General features: G+C 29.6%; 1 protein-coding gene across 1 annotated transcript in view; it reads left to right on the top strand.

Annotated features, from left to right (window-relative positions):
• The window catches only part of LOC129971606 (cadherin-23-like), a 102,169-nt gene that overhangs the window by 69,528 nt on the left and 12,268 nt on the right, over positions 1-20,373 (top strand). Inside the window, exons 22-33 of the mRNA XM_056085536.1 lie at positions 1,011-1,241; positions 3,704-3,873; positions 5,607-5,759; positions 5,861-5,983; positions 8,524-8,713; positions 11,291-11,517; positions 12,922-13,122; positions 13,886-13,996; positions 14,112-14,232; positions 16,103-16,357; positions 18,503-18,615; positions 19,139-19,306. Of these exons, the coding sequence (XP_055941511.1) occupies positions 1,011-1,241; positions 3,704-3,873; positions 5,607-5,759; positions 5,861-5,983; positions 8,524-8,713; positions 11,291-11,517; positions 12,922-13,122; positions 13,886-13,996; positions 14,112-14,232; positions 16,103-16,357; positions 18,503-18,615; positions 19,139-19,306 (2,063 nt within the window). The remainder of the gene's footprint in view (positions 1-1,010; positions 1,242-3,703; positions 3,874-5,606; positions 5,760-5,860; positions 5,984-8,523; positions 8,714-11,290; positions 11,518-12,921; positions 13,123-13,885; positions 13,997-14,111; positions 14,233-16,102; positions 16,358-18,502; positions 18,616-19,138; positions 19,307-20,373) is intronic.

Raw genomic sequence — 20,373 nt, 5'->3', positions numbered from 1 at the left:
ACTTCCCTTGGTAATCAAGTCCCGTCGTCGATGGGAAGTAGCCTACCCACTTTTTTTCTGTACCTTCCAGGGTGGCGAAAATCAACCACCATACCGGAAGCTTCTAATCTAAAATTATGAGGTGGCCTCCGGTGGGAGTAATACAAAGTGTAACTACAAACTGGCTACTACGACCCGCCGGAAGGCACACGGAAAAATCTGAATGGCCAGACCGCCGAAACAGCAAGACAGTCCGGAACTGTGTTTGAGTTCTAATGGCTATCACCGGCAACGATACAGCCCTTCCCTTGGAAAGTACGTCCCGTCATCAATGGGAGGTAGCCGATCCCTATTTTATTTCTGTACCCACCAGGGTGGTGAGAACCAAGAACATGCCGGAAGCTATTCATCCTCAATTACGAGGTGCCACCCATTTGGGACAAAATGTATATTATTAGCACTTAAACTGAAATTCTATTTGAATATGTTATTTTCTTTTAAACACTATAGAATCATATTTATATCCATTTAACTGAACGCAATTATGTATTATTTTGTTTTAGCTTATGCTGTAAATTTCCATTTTCACTATTAAAAATTACTTTGAAAGCTCTAAGCTACTGAATTTTTTTTCTAATACGTAAGATTTTTATAACAAAGCTTAAAACAATTTCGAATATTTTGATCAGTATTTGTATCCGCAGTGGAAGTGACAATTTACATTCGGGCCCAAACAACATTTATTCTGGAAATACAACGTTTTGTTGTAACAATTTAGAATATTTTGATCGCCATTAACCATGTTTGTATCCGCAGTGGAAGTGACAATTTACATTCGGGCCCAAAGAACATTTATTCGGGAACTATAACATTTTGTTGTAACAATTTCGAATATTTTGATCAGTATTTGTATCCGCAGTGGAAGTGACAATTTACATTCGGGCCCAAAGAACATTTATTCGGGAAATATAACATTTTGTTGTAACAATTTAGAATATTTTGATCTCCATTAACTATGTTTGTATCCGCAGTGGAAGTGACAATTTACATTCGGGCTCACGGAGAAATGAATCCTGTATTTTCACCACCTTGGACACAAGCTCATCCTGCAATCGAAATTACGGTACCAGAGGAAACTATGATTGGCTCAACTCTGCTTACATTATCGGCTTGGGACCCTCTCACACATACCGTTGTCAACCACTTCGAAAAGATATCTGGTTCAGATCCTGATAATTATGTTTCTGTCAGCCCAGTTTCAGGTAAATGAACAGAATAACCACTCTTTAATTCTTTCAGCTTGTTGGAGTGTATTCATTTGCATATTTTCTCTAATTTATTAATAAAAAAGTAATTTTCAATAAAAGTAAAAAGAACTTATTAACTTATCCTGCACAAAGTACAAAGAAACTCTTTGTGATAGTTTTATACTAGTAGAAATTTCCAGCGCAATTTCCCTTATAATTAAGAAAGAGAAATTTATAAATATTTTTAACGGATAGTGAATAGATGTCAAGTCGACGAATGACAATTTAGTGACAGAAATTGCGATGAATTTGTCGATTTTGTCAACAAAAAATAAAGATTTATGACAATATCTCTATAAGAAACCGAGATCCATTGATCCTTCTAGAAAATTCTACGCTCTATTTGTGAATTATAAAAGGAGAAGTAGTCATACGAAAAGTTGAAATGTTTATTATGGAGAGAGTTTTTTAATTGCACTTTGAGCCTTATTGTGCTATTAGACTGTTTAATAAATAGTTGCTGTTTGCTTTTGTATTATTATTGATATAAGCGTTGTCTTTAAATATGAATCGATTATATTTTGTTGCTTGTGTTTTGTGTTTTCTTGTTAAATAAAACATCGTTATTGCTCATTATCAAGCTTGTTGGATTGCATAACCACCTAATACATTTCCGTAAAAATTCTATGCCAAGGCATGACCATGAATTGATATCAGAGTGCTTCAGATAGGGTGCATATGAAAAGCTCGAAAGTCACATTAATCCTAATCCAAGAGATGATCATGAATTGATGTATTAAGAACATCAGTGTGAAGGTGGAAAGTTCATAATTACATGATTGATGCAAAATCATGATACATTCAATGGAGAATTCTTGCGACTTCGTAGTCTCCATTTACGGCTGGTACCATAATTATCATCGAATAGTTTTAATTCCATAATTGACTTTTGAAATCTCTTTTTATCAAATTTAAAGTTTAATTTTGTGTCTGATATTTTAAGTCTCTGAATATCTACTGCAACATTTCAGATATTAACAGAAGCTTTTATAAATTAGGCAACTAAAAAAAAATAAGAAAGAAGATTTAAATGAATGATTGATATACGCTCTGATGGTGGTGGCTCTAATCTCTTTAAGTCTAATCTAGTTAAGCATACCTAGTAGAGCTCTGAATAAATAAAAAATATGGCACCTTTTATTGACCAAAATGACCTTGGAGCACCGAAATAGTTTGTGGACGATGAAAAAGTGGAAAAATGTTAGCATATAGAGATAGGTTGATTGCCTTGTGGGAACTGACAACATTTGTGTTTTTATTGGAGGAAATCTTCGAGTAATCAGCCAAATTGATAGCAGCAAACAATCTGTTGTCAATCCATACATTAGTTTTTGAATAAGACTTATTAATAGCGCAGCCAGAGGATAGAGTCATCGACCTTCTTCTTCCGATTCATGCAGTTTAGACATATACTATGCTTTAATCAATTGACAACTGTGAACATTTGCTATTGTTGTAAAATAAATATTCTAATCATTGTCTGAGAAATCTCGATTATAATTTCTTAAGGTTTGTGATTATTTCCGAAATAATTCTTTTGAAAAAAATCTTATAAAATATTTGAATTTTTGTTTCAAACTGATTTAAGAAAAGTCTTATGAAACTAAAATATTTCATTTAAAAGTTAAAAATATTTCGAAAATTGGAAGAAATAAGTTTTTTTTTATACTAAAGAATGGGTATAAATCTAAAACTTTCTAGTTCAGAAATTTATCAAATGTTTTGGTTAAAATTTAGCAGTTAAAAAATGTACTGCTGTTTTTCAAGAAACAAATAAGATTCCTTTCAACGATTCTTTAAATACAAGTATTCAATTAATAAAAAACGTGAAAATTTGAATTTTTTTTTCATATTTTGAATCATTAAAGTAAATTTATTCTTTTAAAAAAATTTTGTATCTACAGACTATATTAAAAAATTATTGCACGAATTTTGAACAAAAAATTCTGCATTGAATTCGAATTTATGAGATTTTTAGAAAGAAGATTCCATTAAAATCTAAAATTCGAGATAATGGCATTTAATGATACAAATATAGTTTTAAAACGTAAGGTGTAAAAATATAAAAATAAATGTGTACTCCCAAAGAATGAATGCAGAAGCAAAATTCTAAGTCTTTTATTTGAAAGAAAAAAAACCTCCTCACAATTAAGATTAGCGAATAAAATATTTTTGATATTTTTTATCAAAATTAATTTTTCTTCATAGTCTTCTAAAATGAAAGACACGATAATATTTAAAGAAAAATCAAGTTTATCTAGGTCAAAGATTTCGTATATTACTCTACCCTTTCAAAAAATAAGAATTATAAACTAAAAAATTGAAATACATTTTAATAAACTGATAAAAAAATGTAAATTAATTGAAAAATTTTCAGTTTTTTGCGCTCAAAAATATATTAATTTTCTTTCCTGCAGGTGTGGTTGCATTAAACAGAAGATTGGATTTCGAAGCTCTGCCTTCAAAGCATATAAGTTTTAAAGTGAAGGCTATCATCGGAGAAGCAAAAAATCAAAGATCAAGCGAAGCATCGGTCATTATCAATGTTCAAGACATTAACGATAACAGCCCTGTATTTTCTCAAAATGTAAGTAAAATTCTTATTTCTTTAATCTTTTATGCTTAACAGCAAACGAAATAGTGAAAGTGATAAATTTAATATTTTGCTTCCATTGCGTTTTGAGAATTCATATTTTCTTTTTGTATTCATCAGTTTTCTGTTAAATTGAAAATTAAAAAAAAAAAAACAGTAGTGAAATTTTGATTTTTTTATATTAACAGATTAAGTAATTTAAATGACGAATTTAAGAATTATCAAGTGTAATTTGAATGAATTATTACAGTTGAATGTTATGCCATGAGAAATGCAAGTGCCATTGAGTTACCTATTGATTTTGTGCGACATTCTTATTTTATTTTTATTCTTATCTTATTTTTTAGACATTTTATGTATTCACTTATTTAGCAGTGAATCATTAATTCCTAATGATTTTTTTATAATACCTCTATGAATCAATCAATGATTTTTTTCTAATTACATCTAGTACATCATTGTTTCTGAGAAAACTAATAAAGTGCTTTTTCAATTTAAATTTTTGCAGAAATTAACGTTTCTAATATTATAATTTAGTTATATCTTCCTATAACAAAAAGTTTTAGGCTAAATGAATTTATCAAATAATTTATTTACATATTATAATAAAATTAACTGTATTACATTTTCAGTTCTTTAAAGATATGTAATTGAATTATAATATACGTTTGGCAATGATTATTCACGGATTTGCTGTTTTTTGGTACATATTATAATTAAGTTATATTCAGAATATTAAAAAAAATATTTGATGAATTTTATGTAACAATTGAATCATGCTTATTTTCACGTGATTTTACCATTGGAGATATTTTCTCAAGCAACTTAGCAATCAAAACTGAAATTTCCAATAAGCACAATTACGTTTGATTTGGTTTTGTAGTTGTATGTTCTATTGCAGTCTTTACATATTTATTTTGATTGAATAAATATGCTGACATATCAAATTAAATAAATAACTAATGTTATTTATAAACTTCGAAAGTTTATGTTTAAGAGTCAAATGAATCATTGCTTTCTTTTTAAAGATTAACCCTTTTTTACATGATTTTTTTCTTTTTTTGTGTGTGAAATAAATCAGGGTGATATAATTCATGTTCTAGATATAAGGGAAAAATATTTTTTTTAAAATCCTAGTATAAATATATAATATAAAATTATTAAAAAATAGTTTAAGGTAAATATCCATTATCGTGCAAATTTACATGTTAATTCCAGTACAAAATCTTCAGTGTTCCTCTCTTCTAAATTTCTTCACTCATTATCGCTTTTATTACAAAAAAATCTCAGATTAATTATAAAAAAAATATTAGAGAAACTGCACGTTTCTTCTAACCACAACAAGCAGCGGAATGACAAGTTCAAACCCGTAATAATGACTGTGACATTTGATTTTGTTTGACAGCTACGTTCCTTATTACTCAATTGCCGTGAAAAACGTTGCCAGCAACAACCAAGTTACAGTACACCTGTTCTGCGTACAATTTTTGTTCACTAAATGTTAAGATGGAAATTTCCATCATCATGCAAAGGGTTAAAACTCTTACATCAAAATTAAAATTAAAAATATATTGCATTGTTTATAAATTTTCAGATTTCAATAATTATAATTATGTTTACTTAAATAAAGAAACATTTGTATATGTAATTTTCTTTATGATATATATATCTCCAAAAAATAAATAATATGTAAATATGCAAATCAGATAATTTTTTTTCCTTTCAAGTCCTATACAACTAGCATTTCTGAATCAGCAGAATACCCTGAAAGCATTCTGACAGTACTAGCTTCAGATAAAGACAGTCAGGACGGTTTTGGAACAATCAGGTATTCCATATCAGGAGATGGAAGCGACGTGTTTGACATTGACGAAACATCAGTAAGTGTTTTTTTCTTGATTCAAAAACAAAATCATTAGTTTAATGAATATCACATTTTATGTATATATTTCTCTGAAAAATTCACCCCTTTCATTTTTAGGGTACAATATCGATACGAGAAAATGCAACCTTAGATAGGGAGAGACAGGCAACCTATAATTTACAGATTACAGCTACAGATAATCCCAGAGGCTTGGCCAATCAAAGAAGGACTTCAATTATTGTGAGTGAATTTGATTTTTATGATAACGTTTTATTCTCCGGTTAAATAATTATTCTCCATGAGTTGCTCATCTGTTTTTTTGTTGCGCTTCTGACATCTTATCAAAAATCATTCTGTTTTTCACTTATTATTGTATTTTAATCTTTCCAAAATGTTGACAACAGCAATGATAAAAATCTAAGATTTTGTTTTTAAGTATCTTGTAGAAAATCATAGGAAACCCTTTAGTATTACTTTTGTCATCTTTTTCAAGCATATCATATTCTGATATCTTTTTGTACGTTACTTTTATATAACCGATGTTTACTCTAGAATATCAGCTAAAATTTCAACTTGTAACTCAATAAAGAAGAGCTGAATATTGAGGAAGTAACATTATTTTTTAATTTAAATAGAATTCTTTATCAATTTTCCGTATTAACATGCATAACTAATTGTGTGTGATATAAATTAATAAATCCTCATTGGAAACATTCTGAATTCAGAAATTGTTATTTGTTTTCGTTTTTTAAGCAAATGAATGTTATTGATAAAATATTGTTACAATACAAGAAATGCCTGATATTCTATCGTGTTTTATGTTATAATAATTAATTCAATAATTATTAATCGTCGTTTTTAAACTTATATTGTCACTAGTTAACATCAACAATGAGTTGTTCGCTATGTAATAGTACCGGGTGATTATAAAAAAAAAGAAACTGTCTCAAAGTATAAGACCGCAGCTATCAAACCGTTCATAGAAACTGAGTAAAATTTGGTTCAATGTATTTTAAGGTATGCGCGCGTGAATCATTTGGGGACAACAGTTGACATCCAACAGTTACGGCTACAGTGAAAAAGTTTCATAATTTTTAAGTGGCAATACCAACTTTTTTTATTGGAATGTGTTTTCCATAGCAAAAAAGAATAAACGGCATCGGAACGGTATCTGTAGCAGGAAAATCACTAGTGCTAGACAGACTAAGAAGAAAAGAGTAAACAATCAATAAGGGTAGAGAAGCAATGGAAAGCAAAATTTTTTTATTATGTTCCACAAATTTTCCACTTTACCTTCTTCAACACTTCGCATGTTGCAGATGGTACCTAGCACCGAAGCATGCACCATGCTGAGAAAAATCTTTTGAATTTCACGTCTATGATAGGCACACCACAGTTGTTTTCTCTTTTCTTCTTAGTCTGTCTAGTGCCGGTAATTTTCGTGCTATAGATACCGTTCCAACACTGCTTATTCTTTTTTGCTATGGAAAACACATTCCAATAAAAAAAAGTTGGTGCTACCATTTGAAAATTCTGAAACTTTGTCACTGTAGCCGTAACTGTTGTTTTTCATATGATTCAGGATGTCTACTGTTGTTTTTCATATGATTCAGGATGTTTACTGTTGTTTTTCATATGATTCATGCACACATACCTCAAAATACATTGAACCAGAATTTTACTCAATTTCTGTGAACGGTATGATAGCTACGGTCTCATACATCGGGATAGTTCTTTTTTATAATCATCCGGTACTAATTTATTCATGCTAACTAAATTGTACTCCATGTCCTTACTACAAAAGAAAGTCTTATTTAAAATTATATTTGTGTTATAAACATGGAGTCTTCTGAATAATTGCTTTCTCAGTACTATAGATAAACAAAATGATAGTTGTTATGGCTGGAGTAATATGTAAACTAACATAAATGGAATGTATTTAAAAGGCATTTACCATTATACTGATCAAAGCAACAAGCAAGCAAATGCAAGTCAAAAGGTATTTTTGTTGTTTTAAAATGACATATCTATAAAATTAAGAAATCAATTATATTAATATCTCATCAGTATTGTATATGCTGTGTGTATATTATATGCACAATTTGTTCCGTCACAGGGACAATATTTAAAGATAAAGAAAACACTTTCATTTTTTTTATTCTTTTTTCTTTCGATTTAGTCATTTTTAGCATTAAAACGACGATATATAAGAGGTCTATCTGTGACACTGAGCTCAGTTAAATGCGTTAACATTTATTACTCACTTCTTTTTTAAATTGTTTTGTCTATTTAAATAGCAACCCCAAATAATTTTTCAGTGAACTGCAAGAAAATTAACTCATTTGAAGTAAATAATCATAATTATATCTAGTTACTCTCATTATATATTTCAGAATTAGAATTTTCATCTTATTAAAATAAAATCGCCAGCTTTGTTACCATTTGAAGGGTATAAATATGCATGTAGGTTATGATATCTTGCTTAGTTTTTGTCATAATAGATTAGTTTAACCCCCATCTCTTGGATGGGCGTTTCGAACGCTTGTATAGTTTTAAGGACAGTTCGAAACACAAAAAGGGTTTGCTGTAATTATCGCCATAAGGTTGCTAATATATTGGTTTTCTTTCTGCTGTCTATATTAGAAGAAAGAGCAAAATTTTAAACTGATCCAAAGAAATTCTATTAAATACTTTAGTATCTCTTAATAACAGAATTAAGATTTCAAACGATAATTAATTTTTAAATAATTTATACACAGTTTTATTGGATTTCTCCTTAGGTTGTCATCAAAATCCTCGATGAAAATGACAATGCGCCAAAATTCAACCAAGAGATATACACCGCTGTGATACCAGAAAACGTGCCAACTGATTTCAGTATTGTGACGGTGAAAGCAACTGACGTAGACAGCGGGGCAAACGGAGAGGTTACGTACAAACTTCAAGAAGACGGTGAAAATCAGCCTATGAGTAAGTACAAAAATAAAGATATAAATTATTAATAATAAAGAAAAAGATTCTAACTACTTTAAATATTTAAACATTTTACTAATTTTTAAATATTTCACTACTTTAAATATATTATATTGTTATTGGTTTTTCTATTTTCATTCAAAATATGATGATCACTTTTGCTATTTCTAATTCACTTTATTTCGTATCAGCTAACTAAAAGAATAAAATGGTTTAGTACAAAAGAAATTTTTTTATAGAGTATCTGCATTACAGTATCGCTCGGAAATGTGAGTCAGACATACAGAAACATTTTTTTCCCCGCCAGAATATGAAATAATGTTTATAAAGAACCAGTAGCGTCAGCAAATTAACCCTTTCTAGGGCCGTGGGAAGTATGCTTCCCACCAAATTTATCAATCTTCGTATGAATTTATGTAGGTTAGCATAAGTTCTGACAAATTTTTTTAGAAAGACAGAAACTTAGATGCGTTAGTTCTTTATTTTACACAAAATGATGTGTCTTGATTTGATACTTAATTATCAATTACCAAATTAATTAATTAATCAGATTAAATTTATCTAATAAGCTAAATGAATCCCTTTTCTTATTCTAATTTCAAGCCTAAAAATATTTTAACATAATATGACTAAAAAAAATGGCCCTTTAAAGAGTTAAGGGAAAGAAAAGGATTCACCAAATATAATTTAGAATGCAGATTTAATGAAACGCAAATTTACAACAGCAGAACAATCTTTTTGCATGAATGATTAAAAGTGGGGGCATGTGCCATTTCAGACTGCAAGTCCTTTGAATTGCTTTAAATAATTCAAAGACTTTTTTGCTGTACCCTATTTTACTTGTCTTAGTATTTCTCCTACCGAGGAACACCTCAAATAAGGAGATGAAAAATTAATACTTCAGAGCTGATTCCCGTTTCCCGAATGGATATGTTAAAGCTGTAGAATTGAGTTACCTTCATTTCCATGACGAAAGTAGTTGTACAGTAGTCGGTCATGACCATTAGGACTTGACATTAGTTACCGCTACCGAACTGTCATGACGACGATCATTCAGCTATCCCAGATATTTACGCAAGAAGGGAGAAATTCTGATATGCGGATTGCCTCTGTATATACAATTTTCTTATATTGTTATTCATATAATTAGATTGTTATGTTACTGCAAATAATTTAATTCCTTTGTAATGAATTTCCTGTAGAGACTCAATTTAGCATTTTCTATTGCAATGAAGGCTTATTTTTCATGCTTACACTTAACGTTTACATTCAATCTTTCCGGATCCCATGCGCAAGAATAAAATAATAAAAAAATGTTTCTTATGCTGTTGAATTTATAAAATTACCATAATTAACTTCATACACACGAGCAAGTTGCATATATTGCAGCAAATACTGCTCTTATTAATAAAACTTTGTGTTATAACAGTTAGTTTTTTTTATTTGTCACTATTCTTTAACAAACGAGTTCAAATATAAACTTTTTCATTTAGAAGATTTAACAAAATGTTCATTCAAAAGGATTCCAGTTTTAAATGATATTGACTCTTTTTAATTTTTAAGAACTCTTTTTTTTTTTTTGTATTATAACTTAAAACACAAATCATAAAAAAGATGACCAATTATAAAAATTATCTTTTTCATATGAATAAATAAATTTTAAAATATAAATATTTTATTGGAAGCAGCTAAATTCAAAAATAAACTTTTAACAACTAAAAAAATGTTAAGCCAGCATCCTGGCTTAGGGGTAGCACGTCTTCCCCGTGATCCAGGCGTCCCGGTTCGAGTATGGTTGTTCTTCTTCTATGTTCGATCTGTGAGAAGTGTGAGTGCACCCCCCCCCCTGCAGAAAGCGGTTGTGCAAGCGAATGTAATGCAAGAAGTACCTAAGTTGTACCCTTGGCCCTATTTGGCGATACTGAAAAAACAAAAGACACTCACTCGGCTTAAATCGCTGACAGATAACTGTCAGCGGGCTTGTAAAGTGCCATAAGTCACAACACAACAAAAAATTTCAATCCTTTTTTCTATAATAAGAAGTCTTATTTGTGCATTAGATTGCAAAAGTTTTTTTTTTCATTCCTAAATCTATAACTCAAACAAAGAACTGTTAATTTAAAAGACAAAACAAAAAAAATCACTTTTATGCTATTAACTTGATTTCTATATGCTCTTATATCGATTGATAAAGGAATACAAACCAGACACGTAAGTATACCAAAAGAGTAAAAATATTTGCTTTAATTCTCCGTTAGTAACTTTTTCTTTATTCTGAGATTCAAAGCACGAGTTCCTTATGCATTTAAATACAAATAATTTGTGATAGACTGAAAGATGCCCCAACTATTTTTTGCTACGGAGTAAAACAAATTTTACATGAATCTTAATCCTATATTCAAACATTTTTGTTTTTGATTCTAATACGGATTTTGCATAAATCCATAATTTTATTTTCAGACATTTTTGTTGTTGATTCTAGCTCGGATTTTGCACGAATCTTAATTTTATTTTCATACTTATTTGCCGTTGATTCTAACACGTGCTTTACATGAAACTTAATTTTATTTTCAGACTTCTTTGCTGTTGATACCGAAACCGGTGTGGTGTCAGTCATCCGCGCTCTGTCCGGCAAAGGTCGAAGCGATCCTTACACGGTGATCATTGAGGCCAGAGACAAAGGCAATCCACCTTTGAGTTCCATCTGCCACCTTCTGGTCGTTATTGGAGACATCTCTACGAATGACGGGGTGCCACAGTTCATTCGGCCGACTGCCGGGGAAGTGGCGTATATTCACGAAGTAAGTGTTCTTAGTTTATAAATATAGCTGGATGAGTGTCAATAAAAATATTCCAAAAGTCTTAGTGATCTCGTAATAAAGTGTCTGAACCCAGATCGGAGAGTAAAGGATTCGACACTTTATTTTATGAATCCATTACTTAAAAAAAAAATGCTATGTAGAAGTCAGCTAACTTTCATGTATACCGATAAAAGATACTCTATGGGTACAATTTATGCATTTTTGGGGAAATTTTTCGTTATGTTTTAGTTTAAATTCAAGCAAACTCTTAAAAAAATCTTTAAACTTATTCAGAATATTTGATACCCCACTATTTAAGTAGCAATTCTTTTCAGGGATAGAATAACTTATTTTTAATAAGTTGTTTACTGTAAAGTAAAATGTATTGTAAAAAAGATATGCAATAAAAATTATTAATTTGGCTAACTATTTGAAAGTAGTATTGACTAGAAAAAAAAAGCATTTGAAAGAAGACAAATTCATGGCGATATTTGTCTTCTTCCTGGCATAGAGGTAGCGCATCTTCCCCGTGATCTGGGCGTCCTGGATTCCCGGTTCGGGCATGGTTGTTCTTCTGTGTTCTATCTGTGAGGTGTGTGAATGTGTCTCCCTGGGGTTGTGCAAGCGAATGTGACTCATGAAGTAGCTAAGTCGTATTCTTATCTCTAGTCGACGCTACTGAAAAAACAAGAGACGCTCAGTCGGCTTAAATCGCTGACAGATAACTGTCAGCGGGCTTATAAAATGCCATAAGTCACAATAAATGGAGCTTTTTCCATTTAAAACATTGCCTATTGGAAAATAATTCTAACAACTCTCAGAATCCTCCTAGAAATTTTGTTTATGTAAAAAAGAATTAAAATGTAAAAACAAAGTCGATAAAACAAATAAATAAGTGAAAAATAAAAACGTTAATCATAAAATGGTTATGCTATAAATTGTATTGTATTGTATAATATTAATTGCATTGTATAATATTTTAAATTGAGATAGCAAATTTACATTATTGTATTCATTTTATGATGGTGTATTGTTTTAAGATAATTAATTCAGATTACTGTGTCCATTTTATGATGTTTTATATTTATGATAGTTTATTGTTTCACGATAATGATCTTATATTAAAAGATGATTCCCTTTTTCTATGATCGTTTGGGAATATTACAGAATTAAAAAGTGGAATGATTATACATGCTTTTGTACCCTGAGACTTTGTTCTAAATAACATCTCTCGGGTTTGTGATCGCACTTTAAGAAATCCTGATTGCAAAGTGAAACAAATAAGTGAGAAATGAATATAATACACATACTCAGATAATGCAAAGCTCGATAATTTGTCATATTTTTTATTATATAGTACTATATGACTGTATTAAAAAATCAGTTTGGTTTTTTTCCCACCAGAATGTAACAGTAAGAACTCAAGTATTTCAAGTGGTCGCATTCGACCCAGATAATTCAAATACAGCCAATGGTAAAGTAGCTTATAAGCTACTGGACGACGAGAGATCTGAAGATAGTGATTATGAGTTTGTCATCGATGCAGCAACAGGTGTGATTACAACTCAAGCTCCACTAGACAGGGAGCGCAAAGAAAATTATACGGTATGAAAATTCTTTTATTAGTACTAAAATCAAGAAAGTAAATCAAACATATTTTAAAAATGTAAAATGCGTCTATCTTATTTTTTCATCGTTGTTTCGTTTTAACATTCATTCCTTTATTTAGCATAATGATAATTCAGTGTATTTTAATGATAAATACTGAGTACTTTGTATACTGTATGCATATTAGGAATTTAAAAAAAAATTCTAATCATAGCACGATTTAACCTAAAAATTTTGAAGAATGTCCATCTTTAATTTACCTTACAGTTTAAAAAAAAACTCACACGTGAAACTAACTCAAAAATGGAAATAAGGTATTGTTGAAATGAATGCTAGATATGAATGTATACACAGTGACCGATCTAATCATGGCCCATTAACTAGTTTTGAAAATATTAAAGAAAGACACTTATTTCTAAATGGAAAAATATTATACATGAAGTAATGCTATATAAATAATATTTTTTTCATCATTATATTTATTATCTCAAGCAAATGAAATATAAATCTTCAACTGTTTTAAGTTTGGAAGTTTTTAATTATTTTTAATTAGCTGTTGGGCCTTGATTAGAAAGGACGCCATATGTTTTAATTGTATAACAAATACTCAAATAACAATTATTTTAAATATGTATATATTTTTCGTTAAAACTGTTTACTGTAAAAAAGAATAAATTATATATAAGATTTCTTATATAGAATTGTCATTTAATGCTATTGTCATTTATAAATCCTTCATTCTTCATTTTTTTCTGAGCAGATGATCGTTGTTGCTCACGACTTTGGATTTCCTCCTCAAGAAGCTCATCGTGTCTTGAGGATTTTCGTTTTAGATGTGGATGACAGCGAACCACAATTTCAGCGACCATTGGTAAAAATCTATAAATTTCGCTTTTCTTTTGAAATTGCTGTTTAAAATATGAATACACTGAATGGCAGAGCGTGAGCATTAAAATTTGAACCATCATTTTTGTTTTCCTATTTAGAAATCGCAGCCAATCGAAATTGTTTTGAAAGAGGAGGAACCAATTGGAACGATAGCTGGTGTTTTAAAAGCGGTTGATAATGACACGGGAGTCAATTCTATCATCGACTATTATATATTAAGTATGGACTTTTGTTTTAATATCTGAATTTACCGTAAAGTTTTTTTGCTAAGTTCAAATCATATGTATTAAATGACTTTAAAGAATATAATACTCACGAGAAATTTTAAATTTACAAATTTTTTCGTTATTTTTAAACGATAACCTATTTAATAATCATTCTTTTGTTAAAATCATTTGTAATTATTTCATGTTTGAATTTTATATGCAATTTTAATTAGACCATGCAAGTATTTTTCAATCAAAATTTTCGATGTAGATTAGAATCTATAGTTAAGAGAAGATTTTAAGAATTTCTCATAATTGATTAATAATTCATAAATGATTTACAATTTCTTTATTTCCGAAATACATTATTTTCACACATATATTTAATGTTATTAACAATTACACATTATTTTAAAAGGATCATTGAATTTCAGATGAGCAGATAAAGGAATGTATAAAACAATGATTCATTTTTATCGTTCCGAATGTATATGTCAAATTTTCCATCAAAAGACAAGCATAAGCGAAAATGTAATGTAGATTCGATATTTTAATTCAAAATAAACAGATTATAATAGTGGAAAAGTGAAGACATATGTATTTGATACGTTCGTAAAGCATGTATGTGCAATTGCAGTTTATTTAATAGCAATCATGTTGTGTGTCTATATATATGTATGTATATATATATATATATATATATATATATATATATATATATATATATATACAGAGTGTTACCGAACTCGGCCGACAAATTCAGAAGGGTGATAGTAGGCATCAGGTGGATAAAGAATCAACATACAACATGGGGTCCTAAACGACGTTTATTTGGTGAAAATCGCAAAAATATAGAGAGTCGGAGAACTGTTGAAAACTGAAAAAAACTAATAAAAAATAATAAAAAGTGCTTCACTTACGAATTTTTTTAAAGTAAAAGCACATTCTTAAAAGTTTTTTTTTTTTTTTTTTTTTTTTTTAATGCTGGTAACATCTGGATTTGACAATCAAAGGGTTGCAAATTACCGAAAACGAAAATGTAGTTTAGAAACCCATATTTGAAAAAATATTAAAACTCGAAGAAAAATGAAAGCTTGAAAATATAAGGAATTTTATATTCTATAATTTGATATGAGCGTGTAGTGTGAGAACTGGGGAGTTTTAAAGGTATTCAAGAAAAACTAAAATGGGAACCAGGAAACATCGCTGCAACATCAGTACCGATGTTCGCAGAGAGCGTTGTCAAATTCGAAAGATAAATTTAGAGCAAGGATAATAGGCATTAAGTAGATGAAAAATTACCAGTAAATATAGGGTCGCAGGTAACGTTTTTCAGTGAAAAACACTAATCGGGTGGATATATATATATCGTTTTCCATCAATGTGATTATTTAGTAGCAGATGTTTAATTTTTTTTAAAAAAGAATTTATAGTTTTACGAAGATTAATGAAAATGCCGTGGAAACTAAATTCATTTTGCTGAAAACATTTATATTTTTTATTTTTAAAATAGTGCAAAAATAGCTTTTATGTACAATATTTCTGAAATTAAGGAGGAAAATCATTATAGTCGGGATCAATTTAAAGGCAAAAAAATCGTTAGAATTTTGAAAAATACATACTTTTTTGTCAATAAATATTATGTAAAAATTAACTATCTGCAAAATGTGTAGCCTCGTGTATAACGGCCTGTTTTTGCAGAGCACTTTGATTTATTTTTGCATATCTAATAATGCCGTTGCATACAAGGCTATAAACACTACCAAGTCAATAGTTAGTTAAAATAGTAGAATAATTGTTTCCAATTTTACAGCTTGATTGGTTAAAATTGCCATATTATCTAAAAATTTAACTTCGCTTGATTGCATCATTTTTATTTCCAGATGGCAACGATGACGATGTGTTCAGCATTAGACGATCATCAAACAACGAAGGTGAATTAATGGTGCAGAAAAGAATCGATCGCGAAAAAGTGGACAAATTCACCCTCACCATTAAAGTGAGCAAACCATCCGAACCAGTCACGGAATTTGGTGAGCCATACAATTATCAGGACTTATCTCAAACTCAAGTGACTATTCTGGTAGAAGATATTGATGACAACCCACCAACTTTCGAGAATTCTAACTATGTTTTAGGTAAGAAATAAAGAAGTGATCAGAATACGATTACCATCATTTCATTAAGAATAAAAGACTTATTAATATATAATGTGAACAGTGAAACAATGGAAATTTAAAAAGGGCACTTATAATAAAATATTTGTATACTATTTATTTAACTATATAAAATAAAGATATGATAAAAGGCCAATGTTTGCAGTTTAAGAAAGTTGTTCAGAAAATTCCTGTGCATGCAAAAAAAGGGAAAAAATGACATTTGTTTGAAAATGGTACTTCTGACAACTTTCAGTTACATTCGTATCTTTGATATATTTACATTTTTTCATTTTATTTGATTTAGAAATTTCTTATTGTGGTATTAATAGTTTTATAGGTTCCAAAATTTGCTTTACTATGTGCGGAAGCAAGACGTTTACAGTACTTTCTATTTTCATATTTCATTAGAAACTGAGTTTGTATGCTTCTGAGAAATATAACCATTTGCAACTTCAAATAGTAAATACTATAAACATTGAAAAAAAAATTGACCTCACGCTAAAATTCCATTCTTGGAATTACATCTACCTATGAAGAAAGAAATTTAAGAAAACAAGACCCGGAGCAAATTAAATTTCGTATGATGTGGCAACAAAATTACTGAAATGCTTCGAATTTTCAACTCATTTGGTTAAAAAGAAATGATACAAATCATCTATCCACTTTTTGTTATTATATTACAAAATAAATTACAAAACGCGCTTTATATTTTTTGTGTAGAGAAAGTTAAAAGGATACCTTTTTCTCTGGTTTTAGAGTTTAGAGACTGTTTTTAGAAGTTGGTGAAGTGTATTACTTTGTCAGATTAAAATAATTCCCAAATACTGTTTATAACTTTGATGATTTTGTAGCCAGTAAGAGTAATTTCCTCGGAACTTTCTCGCTTACTCTCTAATAAATATACTTTCTCACTATTAACCGTCTGGCGTTGGCTGACAACAGTGAAAAAACAAAATATTTTCTTTGCCGATTAATCAGGGAAATGCGGTCAAAGTAAAAGCACAAGAACTGCGACGGCGTATTTTGGGCACCTTCTTTCGACCAATCGAAACAAAAATTTGACACAGAACTACAGTTGTAATAATATACCGAATTTCATATATTTCTATCATTATGTTTTTAAATTATCGCGTTTACATGCAAGTGAAAATGCAAACCAACATATGGTCTACTCTTAACGGATTTGGTTTCAAAATTTAATAAGTATTTGATAGTTAAGATGTTAAATATGTATATCAAATTTTATTCACCTAGTTCTCCTAATTTTGCAGTAATTATGTTAATTAATTCGAAGAGCTGGACAGACAGATGACTTCTGAATGGATTTAGCACAAAATTTATTAGAAATAGACAATTGTGGTCTAAAGACCATTTACCGAATATCATTGTTGAAAGAGTTTTTAATCATCATGTTCATTGACAAAGAGACAGGATGATTTCCAGAATGCGCCTTTCCATACTAGAAAAGGTCTAAAATGCGGAAATTCGTCAAAATCTTCAGTTTCAATATTTTTATGATTAAAATAATTTTTATTTTTACAATACTTTTTTACTTCCTATACGAGAGAGTAAAAAAACATGCCGTAAGTAACGAAATTTTATAAATACAATTAATGCTTAATCAATATTAATACAAAAGGTACCATTCTGTTTCCCAGAGGATGATCCTTATTGTTATACTTTCTCGCTTATTCTCTTTCTCTTTATTCTCCTGTTATTTGATTTCTCGCTTATTCTCTTTATTCTCCGCTTTCTCTCTTATTCCCTTTATTCTTCTATTACTTCAATTTCTCGCTTATTCTACTTAATCTCTTCTTACTTCGTTTTACCGCTTATTTTCTTTATTCCCCGCTTACTCGCTTATTCTCTTTATTCCCCGCTTTCTCACTTATTCTCCTGTTATTTTGCTTTCTCGTACATTCTCCTTAGTCTCCTGGTACTTCGCTTTCTCGCTTATTCTCCTGTTACAACATAATTAATTTCTAAGGAATCCTTATTTTGAAATAATGGGCGTATTTTTTTTAATAAAGATTTTATAGGTGGTTTTAATTTTAACCATGCTCATCATCATTTTTTTTTGTTTTGTTTATTTGAGTTTTGATTTCATTTATGTTTTGTCTCTAGGAGCAAGAGGAAATACGGATGTTGATACAGAATTAATCACCTTACATGCTTTTGATCCGGACGTGTCTTCTAGTCCCATGACGTACAGCATTAAAAGCATGACATTCATTAGAGTACGCATTTTCTTATTTTGAAATTCTTTAAAATTTATTATTTGTTCATTTGAATATTTTGATATCAATTTAAATTTTACGAAATCTATGCAACATTCTACTATTTATTTATGTTTTGTTCGCTATGTTTTAGAATAACACTTTATATCTTTGATAAGTGAACCACATACGCATTTGTTTAAATAAGGATGATGATTTTTGTTACTTTGATATTCTATAAACTATTACTTTCAGCGCTTAATAAATTTCTTAAATAGTTTTTTAAATATTTACTGAAATATACATTTAATGAGATAATATATTTATCGAATATAAAACAGTGTCGAACTCAGCTAATAAATAAAAAGAATAAATAATTTTTCTTGGTAAAAATGAATAAAATCCAACTTATAAAGATAATAAATTCTATGTAGCATAGCTTTCTACAAGTGAGTTTAAAATTTTGTATTTAGAAATTTCACTCTTTAAATACGATTATAAAATGTTAATAAAGAAATATTTATTCTGTATCCTTATATTACAGCCATCAACTGATGAAAACGTAGGTTTGGATGCATTTCATATCAATTCTGAAACTGGTGTCATAAACAACAACGAACCTCTGGGCAAATACGTTGGTGGACATTTTGACATCACCGTCGAAGCCCGTAGTTCTCCCGATGCTCGTTTTGTAGCTCATGCCAATGTTAAGGTAAAACACCAGGAGTGGCCTCTTTGAAACTTTCTTGCATATTCTTTAATATATGTAATTTTGTATTATTAAGCATATGTCATTGGCAAACAATAATTGTGAAAGAGCTTATTAGAGTGAGATTTATTTAGTTTATTAGAGTGTTTGGCAGTTGATCATCGATATGCTATTATACATCAATGGAGTGGTCTTCCTAAACCGCTCTTGCATATTCTCTAATAAAAGTGTTATTTCCCTTCTTCGACGTAAAATTGCGAACATTGGATAAGGCTACGAATGTCTTATCCAATGCCTGACGAATAATAATTAAAAAATATTGATCTTTTGCATGAATTCAGTTTTTTTTATATAATCTTGTGATTGTTGGCGACTTTTTATAGATTCTTGGTGATTGTTTGGCGATTATTCTCTAGCATATAATTAATAGCACCCAACAACCAAATTTCTGTTTTAGACACTTGTTTTACAACCGACTGAAACCGAAACAAATCATATATCAAAATTCATATATTTAAGTTTCTGCACATTTAGGTTATCGTGTTTATGTATTGATGAAAGTACAGACCGACAAACGGTCAACCTCTTCACGGATTTTTACCAAAACTCATCTATCTGGTTCTCTTCGGTTTGTAATTCTCGTGTAAATTTATATTCGAATAGTCGAACAAATAGATTTCCTCTGAATGGATTTCTCTCAAAATTTGATATCGATCTAAAAATTTGCTGTAAAGACCATTTAACAATTTCTATTCGGTTAGATCAAAGCGTTTTTGAGTTGTCTTGTTCTCAGAGATAATGCCAAAATGCCACAAATGTGTTTTGGCATAATAGCATAATGCTGAAAATATATATTGGAATTCTGGGAAATCTGAAAAGTGGAGATTAAGACAAACCTCGAGATCGAATTTTTTTGATGATTACAGTACTTTGTACACGAGAAAGTAAAAAAAATAAAAAAAATAAAAAATCAATGCAGCTAATGATTTTAGAATTTTTTTGGCATTCTTTTTCTTTTGGATACGGCTTTACACGACATATTGATATTATACATTACGGAGGTTCACATT

Source organism: Argiope bruennichi, chromosome 6 (genome assembly GCF_947563725.1).
Source record: "Argiope bruennichi chromosome 6, qqArgBrue1.1, whole genome shotgun sequence".
NCBI classification, from domain to species: Eukaryota; Metazoa; Arthropoda; class Arachnida; order Araneae; family Araneidae; genus Argiope; species Argiope bruennichi.
This window is presented reverse-complemented; position numbering and strand designations above follow the sequence as displayed.